The sequence below is a fragment of the Mirounga leonina genome, unplaced genomic scaffold (assembly GCF_011800145.1).
Source record: "Mirounga leonina isolate KUSES-001 unplaced genomic scaffold, KU_Mleo_1.0 Mir_100540, whole genome shotgun sequence".
Classification (NCBI taxonomy): domain Eukaryota; kingdom Metazoa; phylum Chordata; class Mammalia; order Carnivora; family Phocidae; genus Mirounga; species Mirounga leonina.
In genome coordinates this window covers 327,056-341,007 of record NW_023269972.1, presented here as the reverse complement: position 1 = coordinate 341,007, position 13,952 = coordinate 327,056, and the positions used below count along the sequence as shown (strand labels likewise).

Sequence of the window (13,952 nt, the reverse complement as noted above, 5' to 3'; positions counted from 1 at the left end):
TGGAAGAAATTTGTTGTTCGATCTAAGATACATTCCCACGGACTTCTTTCTAGCATCTGGACCCTGGCCCCTTGCCTACCCTTCCCCACATAGATTTGAAATTGGTTCTACCTTCAGATATCCAGATGGCAGTGAAGAGTTTCATCCTCCATGGTCTTGTGTTTCAGAGTTTGAATTATGGCAGTTTCCTCATGACTCCACACAGCCATTGGAAAAAGGCTTGCATCTTCGGAAAGGAAGAGGTTCCTTGAACGTCCTAGCTAAACAGACTGTTTCCACTGGGAGAACTAGACGGCACCTTCCTGATGCTTCCACACATACATGCTAGAAGGCTTCTCACTAGAGACACTTGTGGTGCTCTGAAAGGTGCAGTCTGCACAATCTGGATTCTATGCCTAAGGACAACCCACCTTCCCTATACTTCCACACATATAGGAGAAATCGCTTTTCTCTTCTGGAAACAAGATGTTAGCAGACAGTGGTAGCCTTCACAGTCTTTTCCCACCGAGGGAAGCCCAGGGCACTCTCAGGATGCTTCCACACATACAGGCTCGGACTCCTCAATCGAACTTGGACAGTGTCACTGAAACTGCATTCTCCACAGAATTCTTTCTCCAAGCGAAGGACATGGCAGTTTCCTAATCCTACAACCATACATCTGGTAGAAGGGATTAGTTTGGAAGTGTCGTGGTTCTTCGCTGAAACTTGCCTATTCACAGACTTCTTTCTCTCCGCAAAGTCTAAGGCCCTTTCTGCTTGCCTCTAGGCAAAGATGCTAGAATGCTCCTCAGCGGAACAAACTTGCTCTTTCGGGAAAGTTGCATTCCCCAGAGACTGATTCACACAGGGAAGGATAGGGCATGTTTCGGATGCTTGGACACGTACAAGCTGGAATGCTTCTGCTTGAGAAACCTGTGCTTCTCCAAAAGGTGCCTGCTCCACAGCCTTTTTCGGAAGCCTAAGGCCCTTGCCCCTTCCCTAGACTTCCACATATATATTGGAAATCGCCTTTCTCTTCCAGAAACAAGATGTTCGTGGAAAGTCGCCTTCTGTGACGACTGATTTCTCAGAAGGAAATATATCGCACATCCAGACACTTCCATACCTGTATGTTAGCAAGCGTCTCATTGGAGTGTCCCGCCCGGCTGATTGCCAACTCGCCATGCCCTGAGTCCAAGTACAACAGGGGCCCCTGGGTGGCTCAGTCGTTAAGCATCTGCCTTCCGCTCAGCTTAGGATCCCAGGGTCCTGGGTCGAGCCCCTCATCAGGCACCCTGCTAGGCGGGGGGCCTGCTTCTCCCTCTCCCACTCCCCCTGCTTGTGTTGTGTCTCTCACAGTGTCTCTCTCTCTCTCTGTCAAATAAGTAAATAAAATCTCTAAAAAAAAAACACCCACACACAGACACAAAGCGCTTCTTAATTGTTTATGTCTCTCTTCGCCGTCCATTCAGATACGTGCTGTTTACTCTCCAAAGCTGCCACTGGTGATCCTTTCCCCCATTTCTGTCCTCTGCAGGCAGAGCACAAGGTAGACTCGTCCTCCCATCTCTCACAGCAGTGGACGCCTCCTCGACTTCTTGTTGTTGGTCAGACTCTGAATGCTCTGCGGTGTCCACACCCACACAGCTGCCATGCCCCGGACACACACACACACACACACACACACACACACACACGCTCTCCATACACACACACACACACACACACACGCTCTCCATGGGGCCATGGACGAGCGCCGCGGAAGGAAGGAGCGGGAAGAGCAAGCACGCAGTTCCCAAAAGCTGCGCGGTAGAAGGAGCTCTGGCGCCCAGGGCTGGCAGCGTGCGCCTATGAGAGCCCTCGGGCCTGGGGGACGCATGCGCACAAGGCTTGGGGCCAGGGTGTGTCGGGGGTGCGGGGGAGGGGCGGAGGGGGCGATAGCACGCATGCAGCCTTGGCCTCAGCCCCTGAGCCACGCCCAGGACACTGGCCGGCCCTCGGATCCAAGCACTGCCAAGGGGGTGGGTGTGGTCGCCGCCGGCCCCGCCCCTAGCCCCCGCGGCAGCCAGCCAGCCAGCCACCGAGCCCGCCGGTGCGCCTCCTCCCGGGTGGCCTCCGCGCCTGGACGCTGGCCATTTTCTTCGCTGACACCTCCCAGGCCATTCCCGGGAGGTCCCTGCTATCACACACCTCCTGTTCACCTTCTCATCAGTTCCACTGGGAACATGCTGGGGGCACCGGGGAATGCAAATCCAGCGGCTCAATAGGGTGACCGCCAGCCGCCCGGATGCCTCCCCCGGCCCCATCTTAGTCACCCCGCGGGGAAGCCCTGCAGTCATCAGCCGCTGCTCCAACCACGGCCACATGGCTGTGCGCATGGCTCTCCCCCCTTTCCACGCCCGGTGCGGGACGGAGTCAGTAGGCAGCCCAGCAGGATCCGGGATGCAGGGACCGCCCCCCTCCCCAACGACGCCCCCCACAACGACTCGCCTCTCCTTAAAAGAGAGGAACCGCATCCAGAGAATTGGCCTGAAATTCGCAAGGAGCCAAGGTCCGCGGCCACCGTGTGCTTACAGAACTACTAGCAGAGCCCCGGTGAGGTCCGGGATTGGGACTCGGTGGCATGCTCACGGGCCGGGCATGTAGCCTAAGGAGGAACTCTGGCTGTGTTCTTCCTTCAAAGCCACTGGTACGACTCGCTCCCACCGGACTTTCCTCTGCCCTCCCCTTCATCTTTGCTTTCTCCCTCCTTGTCTGACTCGCGCGCTCCCTTTCTCTCTGTCTTCCTTCCCGCCTCATTATAACTGCCAGGGGTGTCCGCGCTCCAGCATAATGGTGCACGGAGCCTGCTTTTATCTGCCTCCCTGAGGAGCTGTGGCCGGTGGGCAGCTCTGCTGTCTTGGGTGTCCCAGCTCTGCTGCAAGTTCTTCCTTCGTCTGTCACTGAGTGCACTACCAGCCAAGGAAGGGATGGCAAAGTGAGCATTGGCAGCACACCGTGCCCTTTCTCCGATACTCACGAGGTCCCACACCTCATACTGCTCTGCTCCAGGGAGGCAAACGTGAACGTATACGATGCATGCCGCCTGAGGTGCCCGGAAGGCCCGGTGGGGGATGGCAAGGCCGAGGGCTTTGGCGTTCATTTGTCGGAGGACCTCACGGGAACATAAGAGATATGGGTCGGGGCGCCCATGGTGAAAGGGGACCATTTTGACCAGAAAAAGGCAGGAGGAACCCTCTTTGGGGTGAAGTGCAGGGTTTTTGGTGGTAGCACGTGATACTCTTTCAAACTCTACTGGTCAACGCAAACGAGGAACCCTGCGAGGATAAAAATGCAGGGTCGTCTCGGGGGGGAGACACACATATTTCTGAGAGTGTCCCTGAGACAGCCCAGACTGTGGGTTTACTGCTATAGTCCAAACTGAACTAGCTCTTGTAAACTGGCCCAAGTCACTGAAGGAGGGTCGCGAGGGAATACTGCAGCAAAAACAGCATCCTTGGAGATCGAGGAGACTGGGGGGCGGGGGGCTGTACAGGGATAGGGGAAGACAGGGAGCAGTGTGGAGAAGGAGAGGAGGAGAGAGGGTGGACAGAGGGAGAGGAACAGGGAGGGAGGCGGTGCGAGGGAGAGAAGAGGGCAGAGGAGGAGGGAGGCATGGGGACAGGGAGGGAGGGGGAAGGAGAGAGGGAGGGAGCGAGGAAGGGCGGAGGCAGGGAGGGAGGCTGCATTCTGTACATTGCAAAGCATACAGCCTGAAAGGAACCATCCCTTCCTGGACGTGAAGAGGGGATCTGAAAGCATCCGTGGACCTGCAGACAGGGCCCAAGAGGTCATGCTGTGGGACATGGAGAGGCAGAGCCACAAAGAAATGAAGTGAAGGGCTCCTCAGAGGTCTGCGGGAAAGCCTGAGGCCCACCACCGACATGCACGAATTGGGAACGCCCGAAAGAGGTGGGAAGGGAGTAAAGGACAGCAAGCGCACGAAGACCTAACCTAACGTGACAGAGCTTTGCCAGTTCACTGACAACGCTGACTCTGCACATCCAAGGAGCCTAATGCTCTCTTAGCAGAAGGCACGATCCAAACAGACACCCAGGCCAGTGGGCCAGCGAGGCAAAGACGCGTCTCTCGGCAGCCTACGGAGGTGGGACTGACCTGTCACACACCGGGCATCCTCAGGGAGAGCAAGAGCCAGCTTCCCCTTCGGAGGCACGGAGGCCAGAAGGCAGTGCATGATACGTTCCAACAGGTTCAGAGAAACACTACTGTAACGTGCAGGCCATGCTCGGCACCAATGACCGAGAAAATGTTCACCAGACGTAAGGAGAAGGAGTGAGAGGATGAGCCGGTGGGTCGGGGTTGGGGGGGGCGGGTTGGGAGGGGCGGGGTGGGATGGAGGTGGGAGGCGGGACTCTATGCTTAGCAGAGTGCGGCCGGCCGAAATATGGCCGCTCTGGAGACCGTTACCTCAACCAGCTGGCCTGAAATAAGGCCTCCCTGTAAAGTCCACGCGTACCAAGCACGAGAGCAGAATTCGTGTGTGGAAGTACTCTGCGTTGCCTGTGTGGCCCACAGACAAATACGTCCAAGCATGCATACGTTTGCGTTCCTCGGCTGAGCCTGCACAGAGCTGTATCCTGTAAACTGTAGTATGCCTTTCCGTGGAGTCATGTCGGACAGCCGGGAGCAGGCCCCTCGCGCCTTATGCCAACCAACCCCGTGTTAACGGCCAACCTGGGTCCCCCCAGGCTAAGGTGTTCGCTGCAACTGTGAGTGGGGAGAGCCCCAAAGAAGGTGCGTTCAACGTAAATGCGGTGAAGCACTGTGCTGAAGGGAAAGAAGCCAGCCCCAGAAGGAGGCCTACTGGAGGGCACCACCCATGTGTGCGGGGGCTGAAAGTTAATTCCGAGGCGTGCAAGCAAGAGGAGCGGAGCACTGCCGTTCCGGGCTGAAAGGGTGGAGGCGGGCGCAAGGGGGAGGTGTCGGCCCGAGGTTAGGAAGACTTAGTTCCGCCAGGCACAGCAGTTCTGCAGACCCAAGGTGCCCGGGGTCCGCAGGAAACAGTGCTTGGCTGTGTCCCTAGAGTTTGGATAAGCCAAGCGTTTTGAGACAGATTTCAGCGCCAAGGGCGCCGGAAGGACCCCTTGGACGCGATGGACGCCAGCCTGTCCCTGACGCTACCTTGAGTACATCCCTCACGCACAGCGCACACCTAACTTCTCCTAGACCGAGCGGAGCTCAATCCAGGGACGTCAACGGCGTCAGCGTTCACGTGTCCCAAAAACGTGAATCAGACACCAAAGGAGGAAGGAAGGGAGGAATGGAGGACGGAAACGGGCACGGGGTACGCAGAAACCAAGTAGTGCAACGGGGGACGCCACTCTGCCCCGGTCAGGAAACAGGCTAGGCAGCAACCCAGGAAGGTGTGCACGACAGCAGAACGGTCTGCCTTTGAAAAGCTGCCCATGTCTCTGCTCCGTGCAAGAGACTGACCTTTTAAGCCCGAGGCCACGAAGCGTTTGAAAGCGGGAGGACGGAGAAAGAGGACTGACCTTACGCCCTAAGCGAGGCCGCTGACATCCCTGCCCCTCACTGACTGGCGCTGCGTTGCGGGGCTGCTCGTCTGTTCCCAAGGGGGCGTCACCACGCACGATACGTACGGGCAGTGAAGGACTTCGCCGGGCTCACCAACGATCAGTAACCCAACGCCCTCACCCCGCGCTCCCGCCCGCGCACCCGTTGCAGGACCGGTTTCCGATCCTGAGATGGAAGGAACGGGGTCCAATCCACAGGCAGGCGGACTCAGGGACACGAACTCTTAACAACACATACAAGTCAGGCCAACAGCCCGGCATCTGGAGCAAAGCAGGGATTCGCGATGCCCAAGGCACTAACGGAGGCCCAGCTGTGCCAGTCCGGGGCTCAGGCACGGACGCCAGAAGCCAGACCCGCCGGCACAAGAAGAGTCAGGCCAAGACACGCCAAGGCAAGGCACGCTCAGGAAGACAGAGAAACACGGGCAGAGTGGGACGCGCGCAATCCACGCTTTGCGAGGACAAGAACGCGAAGATCCGGAGAGGCCGAGGACCGACGCCCGTGGTTCAGACCCACGGAGCCACAACGCTCGTCAACTCCTGAGACAGTCCTCTGTGATCACACAGCACTCTGGGTCACAGCAGTTTTGAGCCCTTAGTGCCTGGCTTCTTGGCCGCGCCGCTTTGAGGAAGGAAGGCGTGGACCAGGCGAAGAGTGCTGGGCAGCACGGCAAAGTTTATTGAGCCAGAGTACAAAGCTCCCCGAGAGGGCTGCTGGGTTCCCATTCTGATTTTGAGGGGGTCTTATAAGCTCTTTCCAGGACCTTGAGAGTGGGCCCCCTGTGGATTCGCTGCCAAAGTGTTGCCAATCAGGGCTTTCATCACGCCCCCATCTCCCGTGCTCATGGGTCTTGTGGGCTGACACCTGGAGACTAACTGCCTCAGCTTGTGACAGCGACCAACGTTTTCTGGTTAGTGCCTTTGTTTCGGGTTGTGCTGCCAAAGTCACCCCTGCAGAGGCTGCTGGACAGAATGCTATCGTGGTCTTGTCTGAGTGGTCAAACGGGACGCCAGTGCGGTTTTGGCTGAGCTGTCCCGGCTCCCTGATTTCCTGCTGTGGACCCTGGCCCTGACGCCCTCAGCGTCCAATTGACTCCTGACATCTGGGGCCCCCTGATCTCCCAAAGCGTACCCCCTGGCCATGCCCCGCCTCATCCTTCCATCCGGGCCGGGCTTCAAGTGCACACCATTCCCGGAGCGCTGGCAGGAGATGCTACGAGGTGGGGGACCCTGTGCCCAACTCTCCCCAAAGCTTTATGTCCTCGGCAACACCCTACCAAACGGGACAAGCGTAGAGGACTGCCCTGCGGTCCCCCGAAATCCCCCAGCCTAGGACCCCTTCACACTGTGCACCACCATGGGAGCTGTCCCGCTCCCGCTTCGGATTATGAGGTCACACTTTCACCTGAGCAGCACAAGCAGGGCCAGGTGCCAGCAGGCGGGAGCCCCTCAAGGGGACACCGGCATTTCAGACCAAGAAGCTGAGAAGACGGGTCTCACCCACAGTCCCAGAGAGCCAAGCCTTCCCTCCTAGAGCCTCAGGAGCCTGCGCCCGCCGTGGAAGGGGCACGGCTAGGTCGCAGAGATCATCCAATCCACAACCTGACTCCGAACAGGCGATCCGTACTGCATATACCGAAAGGCACAAGAAGCCTCTGTGCAGTTTGACTGCCAAACCCTCGTGTGGGAAAGAGCCGCCACAGTTCCCGGGAGTTGTGGAATGGGGAGCCCCATGGGGTGGGGCTCCGTGGGGTGCAGGAAGGTGAGTATGGCTCCGTCACCCTCAGGGCCGCTGCCCTCACAGCCACTTTAGCTGGGGATGGAGAAGAGCCTCGTGGGGCAAACGCTCAAACCTCCCCACTCTGCTGGCAGCGGATGCGGTCTTCTGCCAGCTTCCCGAAGCAGAGGTGTCTAGGGCAAGCAGACGCCCGCTCGGGGGAGGAGCACCCCAGGGGCTCACGTCACCGCCTCCCGGCTGAGGCTTGCGACAGGTACTCTGAATGCTCCAGGTCTTTCCATGGACCTACGCAGAGAAGGCTAAGGGATATCAGCCCCGGATGTCATCATGGGACACACAGCACAGGGGAGTGTAGCCCAGCCCTTGCACTTAGCAACTGTGCTACCCCTGCCCCTCCCCTCGGTCTGCACTCGGGAGGACGCCACACGAGGTCCCTATGGAAAGAGGTGGCTAGGGATCCTTGGGAGGGTGGGTACATGAGTGTGATTGTCAGGACATGTGAGTGAGTGAGGGAGCCTTCGGGTGGGTGGGTGGGTGCGTGTGTGCCCGAGTGAGTGACTGAGTGTGCGTACATCGGGGGATGGGAGTGAGTGAAGGAGTGTGTGTCTGGGGGGGGTGACTGAGAGTGAGTGTGTGTGTCAGTGTGTGGGAATGCCTGAATGAGTGTGTGTGCGGGGGGATGACTGAGAGTGTGCACCAGAATGCGCATCCAACACGGTCTGTGTGTGTGTGTGTTGGGGGGGGGTGTATCTTTCCCCAACAATTTAGACCCTCGCCCTGCCCCCTGTCTCTGAACGGGAGTGTTACCTTTCCTACCCTCCCACCTCCCTCTGTCTCCTCTCCCACCATCCCTCCATACAGCCTGACCCCCGCTCCCCAACATTGTTGCTGGTCCTCAGAGGCTGATCGTGTCAGCAAGAGCCTGTGCGCGTTCCTAGGCCTATGAAGAGCACCAGCGCTGGGTTCCACTGAGTAATGGACCTTGGGTTCACCGCTCACCGCCCCCGCGGCGTGTGCAGTGGATGTGTCTGAGGACACCCACCAGGGAGCATCCCTGGAGGACTGTCGTCGCCATCCACCAAACCTGGGTCCTGGACACGTTTGGCCCTGGCTCCTCACTCCCTTTCCTTGCACTCCCTCAGTTCCCCAGGGAAGAGATGAGCCCCAGTTAGCTGACCTTTGTCTCATTTCCTCTCCTCGCCTGGCCCCGCCATACCCTCAGGGGAATGACCTCTGCCCCCTGGGATGCTGGCCAGAGCGTGCGTGACCTAGCCCTCTGGGCAAGCATACAGGCCCAGCCGTTCCATGGGCTGCCGATGCCCAGGCAGAGAAGTCAAACACCGACCCGAGGCCACCGTGCTCAGGCACTCCGCCGACCCCCTTCCACAAATAGGGCCGCGCGCACCCGAGTGCCCGCGCGCACACACCAAACACTCACAGACCACTTGGCCTTGTTTATTTACTTTTCAGTATTTTTCCAGGGCTCCTGGGTCCTCAATCTGCCCAATGTTTTGCCCCGGCCCCAGTCTTCAGTTATTTCCTGCGCAGAGGAACCAGGCCGACCACTCGGCTCCGTCTGAAGCTTTTGGACTGGCGTCGGTCAAGTTCGATGCTCCCTCGTATTCATCTCAACATCCTGACGCTCCCTGGGGGGGGGGGGGCAGACATATAGACATGCAGACAGACACGCGTGCACACAGGGACACAGGACGAGACCCGTGGGTACCTTCTGTGGGCCATAGGTAAGGTTGCTTGAGTGTTTGAAGGCCCTCCCCGGGAATGGCAGTCATTCTCCCCTGCCACTCCCTGCCGCTGACCATGATGCTCCACCCACCCTTTCCTCCACCCACGTATTAAATTAATCTCTGCACGCTAGCCAGTGCTCTCGGCGTGCTTGGGGCGGGGGCGGGGTGCAAGGAGCCGCCAATTGAAATGAAAGAGACAAGTGTGGTGACCAGACCAACCCAGAAAGGTGACAGGGCAGTGGGGTGACCCTTTGTGCCAGGATGCCCAGACGTCTGTGCCAAGCGTGGCGGGAGGTGGCTTCGTTGGGACCAAATGGAAGGCGGGGCTAGGAGACCTGAGGATGGGGCTCATGGCCACGGAATGACAGATCCCACAAGTGCAGCGGCTGAGCCGGCTTTGCTTCTCCAGCTCTGCTCATGGACGCTGCCTGGCCCCGCCTGCCTCAAGCTTCCCCAGGCAGAACCCGTTTGGCACTGCCCTTGTCCAGTCTCCCTGTGTCACGGTGATGCCCTTTTGACCCGCGGTCACGGCCTCTGAGAGTTCCTCTGAGCCTCAGGGTCTCCACGGGTGCAGCCCAGGTCCCACGCGGCCCCACGGCGCACATTTCAGCGCCCACACCCTGGGCCCCTCACCTGTCCTCCTCTCGGTTCCCTCTCCTGGGGCCTTCTGCCTCACGTAGTACTGCAGGGGGTTGGGCCACAGGTCGTCCAGGATGATCTGGCAGGGGAAACGGGGCAGGGCTCAGAGGTCCATCCCCAGCAGCCGGGGAACCCAGCGGGCTCCTTCACGCTCTCTGCCACTGGGCCCCACCTCAGCTATCCTGCTAGACCCGGCAAAGCTGTGGTCCGAGAACCAGTTGAAGAAGTTAGGACTGGGGTTGTGGTGCCTGCGACTGTAGGCCTCCTGTTCATAAGTCTGGTGCCACTGGATGGGAGTGGAATGAGACGGCCCGTTCCCTGCAGGAAGACGAATATGTGAGAAGGCGCTGCGGAACGAGTCGGGTTCGACCCTCCCTGCTGCACCTGCGGCCGCCCATCCAGGCGGCGGCCTCTTACCAGCAGCGCTGAGGACATACTCCTTCACAACGACTTCGTTCCGGAAGTAGGGGTTGTCGCGAAAGAAGAGCAGGATCTTGCGGCCATCACGGGGAATACTGAGTTCCTCCACCTGCCGGGCGGCAGAGTGGGGGAGACGGGGATGAAATCTCTGTCCAGCACACCCTCCCCGGCCTGACTTCGGGGATGGAGCACTTTGGCTACGCTCTCCTGTCCCGTCCCCCACCCCGGCCTCAGTGTGCTGGGGCAGACCTTCAGATCCGTCATGTAGCCAAGGAGGCCTTCATCTTCCTCACTCATCATGGCTGACATCTGGGGGTGATTCACAAACTGCTTTAAGTCAAGGACCCTGCGAGGGCTAGAGAAGAAAGAGCTACAACAACAGAGCAAGTCTGGACAGCAGCCGGGCACGGCCTCCCCTCTGCTCCCCCGGGGTCGCCCTCCCTCCGCACGGGCTGCGTCAAGGCCCACTGGGCCCCCGCATGGGATGCTGCAGATCTCGGCATTAACACAGGAAGCTGTGCATCCCCAGAGACAGCCGTCCCGCCCCATGCCCCCCTCCCCAGCTCATCCTCCTGTGCCGACGGCCAGACACAACGAGCTCATCTCCGCACAGCGCGCCTTCGTGCCCCAGGCTGGCCAGGCGGGCACTCACACCCGCTCGCCGGCCGCGTTACACCGAGGCGCACCCGTGCTTTGTCTGGAGCCGTTTGTGGGAAGACACCCTGCTGCAGCTCCTAATTCCTAATTCTGACCCGGACCTCTGCTCCTACTCCCCCACTGGACTTCCAGTGCCTCGTGAGACATCCTTCCAGTGCCCCCTGAGGCCCCCAGCCCCACCCCCACGCAGAACGAGGATTTTGAGGCTGTCGGCATCACCAAGGCATGAGCGTGGCCACCACAACACGGCGGGCTGTGGGTGTGCGTGTGGGTGGGGGTGTGGGTGTGGGTGTGGGTGGGGTGAGGGGGCGGTTTCACCAACAGATGTATTTAGTTACTCAACAGCACCCTCCCCTCTGTTCCTCCTGCTCTAACCCGGCCACATCGGGGTCCCTCCATGACAGCATGAAGGATACAGCCTTGGCCCAGAAGCCCCGGATGCCCCGGATAAGGGTGCTTCGCTGTTCCAGAAGGCGCTGCCGCCCCTGTGAAACCTGAGCTTGAGCCGAGAGTGGGACCTGCTGGCTTCTTTATTCACGGGCTCCAGATCTGACTGCACGGCCTCTAGAGCCTCGAGCGAGGACAGGGACGGAGCCCGCTGCGCCTCTGGCTGTTCTTCCCCTTTCTGCTTCTCCTGCAGTTCCTGCGCTTCTTCTTCCTCCTTCGGGCCCTCCTCCCTCTGATCCTCATGCTCAGCCTCCTCCTCCCCCTCCTCAGGCTCTTCCCCCTCCTCAGCCTCCTCTTCCTCAGCCACGTCCTCTTCAGCAGCATCCTCCTTAGCCCCCTCCCCCTCAGCCTCTTCCTCAACAGCCTGCTTCTCAGCCTCTTCCTCCCCCTCCTCTTCCTCAGCCTCTTCAGCTCCCTCCAGCTCCTCCTCTTCCTCAGGCTTCTCTTCCTCCTTTGGCTCCACCTCAACCTCTTCAGCCTCCTCTTTCTCAGCATCCTCAGCCTCCCCCTCCTCCTGCCTGCCCACACCCTCCTCCTCCCCCTGCCCCTGCTCAGCCTCTACAGCCTCCTCCCCCTCTTCCTCCACAGCCTTGTCAGCCTCCTCCGCCTCCTCCCCTTCCTCAGCCTCCTCTTCCTCCCCGTCCTCCTCCCCGTCCTCATCAGTCACCTCCTCATCCCCCGTCCATGCCTCATCCTCTGCAACCCCTTCCTCACCACCCTCCTCCCCCTCCTCCTCCGACTCCTCAACCTCCCTAGCTTCGTCTTCCTCCTCCGTGTCCTCTCCGTCCTCAACGTCCTCCCCCTCGAACATGGCAAGTTGCAGCACCAACATTAGGTCACCCACCACTAGCACAAGCTCCACCACCAGGATGGCATCCCCTCTCTCCCATAGCTCCTCACCTTCCCACATAACCTCGTCTGCCATCCCCACACCTAGGGTCCTCAGCGCCCCCGCGGCGTCGCCGGGCCTCGATGCCCGGGCACGGCCGCCTCGTGACGCGCCCCTTCTCCGACTGAGCCAGGTCCAGGATTCTGGGGACAGCCCCGACTCCCCCGGGCCCCGCCTCGCCTCCCCCGGACCCTGTCTCGCTGGGGCAGCTGCCGAAGGATGGGCCGGAGGTGTGAGCGAACGGCGCGCGCAGGCGGCTCGCTAGGCAGGTGGAGCTCCGGCGCCCAGGGGCGGCGACCGATGACGGTCTCCTTCCGGAGGCCGCTGGACTCTGGGACGCATGCGCACCAGGGCTTCGGGTCAGGTGGCAAAGGGGCAGAGGAGGCCGGGACACGCCTTGGCCTTGGCCGGAGGAGCCCCCGAGCCAAGCCCAGGACGCTGGGGGCCCCCGTCCAACCAGAGGCACGGCGGTGGGCGTGGCCACTGCCGGCTCCGCCCCTCGGCCCCGCGGCATCCTGCCAGCCAGCCAGCCAGCCAGCCAGCCTGGGAGCCCGCCTGGGCGCCTCCGCACGGGTGGTCTCGGTCTCCCAGCCGCACCGGCACCCCTCACACCCCCAGGCGGCCCCCCCTACCCCGCGCGCGCCCCTCCCGCGGTCTCCTCGGGCGCGCCCTCCGCCTGGTGTTTGGACCGACAATGCGAAGCTGTCCCTCGCCCTTCCCGAATAGAGTCCTGGAAGACTCACGACACTGTCAGCACCACCGGGAAGCCTGGCCCAGTGTGCGTGGAAATGGTCGGCCCAGGCCCTGGCGTATTAATAGTGCGATTCCAGGAGACAGAGGCCTCAAAGCTGTCCGCCTGCTCGGGGAAAAGTGCGGCGACAGTTTGGCCCAATGCCTGCCCTTTGCTGCTAGGAGAGGAGTGAGGAAGAGCGCTCTGTCCGTCGGTCTGCCTGTCCTTTCCTCACGCTCTCCTGTCCGTCCTCCTCTCTGACTTTGTCTTGCGGCGCTCTTTCTGTGACCCCTGTGGCCACACGGCCTCTGGAAGATAAAGGATTCTGGAAGGAAGATGCAGATGCGTCTCTGAGCAGCTCTTTTCCCAGGAAATAAGAGCCCTCTCCCCCTCTGTGACCGGCAGCCAGGCCTGTGAGCCTCGAAAAGGTGCCAAGCTGGGTGCCCACACGCTCACACGCTCACACACTCACACACACACGCAGTGTGTTTGGCATGGAGGACACAGGGACGTATGCCTTCCCTGGAGCCAAGAGCATACAGCAAAGGCGACCCAGATGCCCCTCCCGCAAGAGGAAGTCTGGGTGAACCCTGTGCGGAGGGCGGCAGGTGGATGCTGTCCGCCGGCTCAGTGACCTCAGTGCCCACTCTTCGGACAGCCAGGCAGCAAGGAGCTGAGGACGGCACCCAGGCGACAGGCAGCAGGAACGCCTCCACCACCGGAGACCGAGCGTCTTGCGTTGCATTCTGCCAACACCACAAATGCCCTGGGAAGGGGTTCCTGGCTCATCTGGCCTGCAGAGGAGAATGCATGCTCCCTAGCCTTCCCCACGCCGGGCCAGCCGGGGCAGACCGTGAGCAGAACATCAAGCTGGGCCATCCCGTCCGCAGAGCTGGCCCACAAATGTGGTGAGAGAATGCCCAAGTGTAGTTTTGAGCCAGCAAAGCAGGCTTGGGGCCGTTGGTCTGGTGCCAATGCAAGCCAGTCTCTCCAGGCACCACCGAAGAGCAGGCACTTCTTACACGCCCCACCCCCGGTCTCGCTCAGGGGAAGCGTGCACATATATACAGGCACAGTCCCCGACCAGGTCTCCACGGGTCTCCACCAGAGTGCA

At 60.4% G+C, this 13,952-nt stretch overlaps 1 protein-coding gene across 1 annotated transcript in view; it reads right to left on the bottom strand.

The window, feature by feature from the left end:
* Positions 1-8,800: 8,800 nt before the first annotated feature.
* The window catches only part of LOC118014394 (testis-specific Y-encoded-like protein 1), an 11,263-nt gene continuing 6,111 nt past the window's right edge, over positions 8,801-13,952 (bottom strand). The window contains 7 exon segments of the mRNA XM_035011044.1: positions 8,801-9,774; positions 9,868-10,013; positions 10,113-10,224; positions 10,365-10,442; positions 11,189-11,262; positions 11,265-11,670; positions 11,782-12,232. Coding sequence (XP_034866935.1) covers positions 9,610-9,774; positions 9,868-10,013; positions 10,113-10,224; positions 10,365-10,442; positions 11,189-11,262; positions 11,265-11,670; positions 11,782-12,232 — 1,432 coding nt within the window. The 3' untranslated portion in view covers positions 8,801-9,609.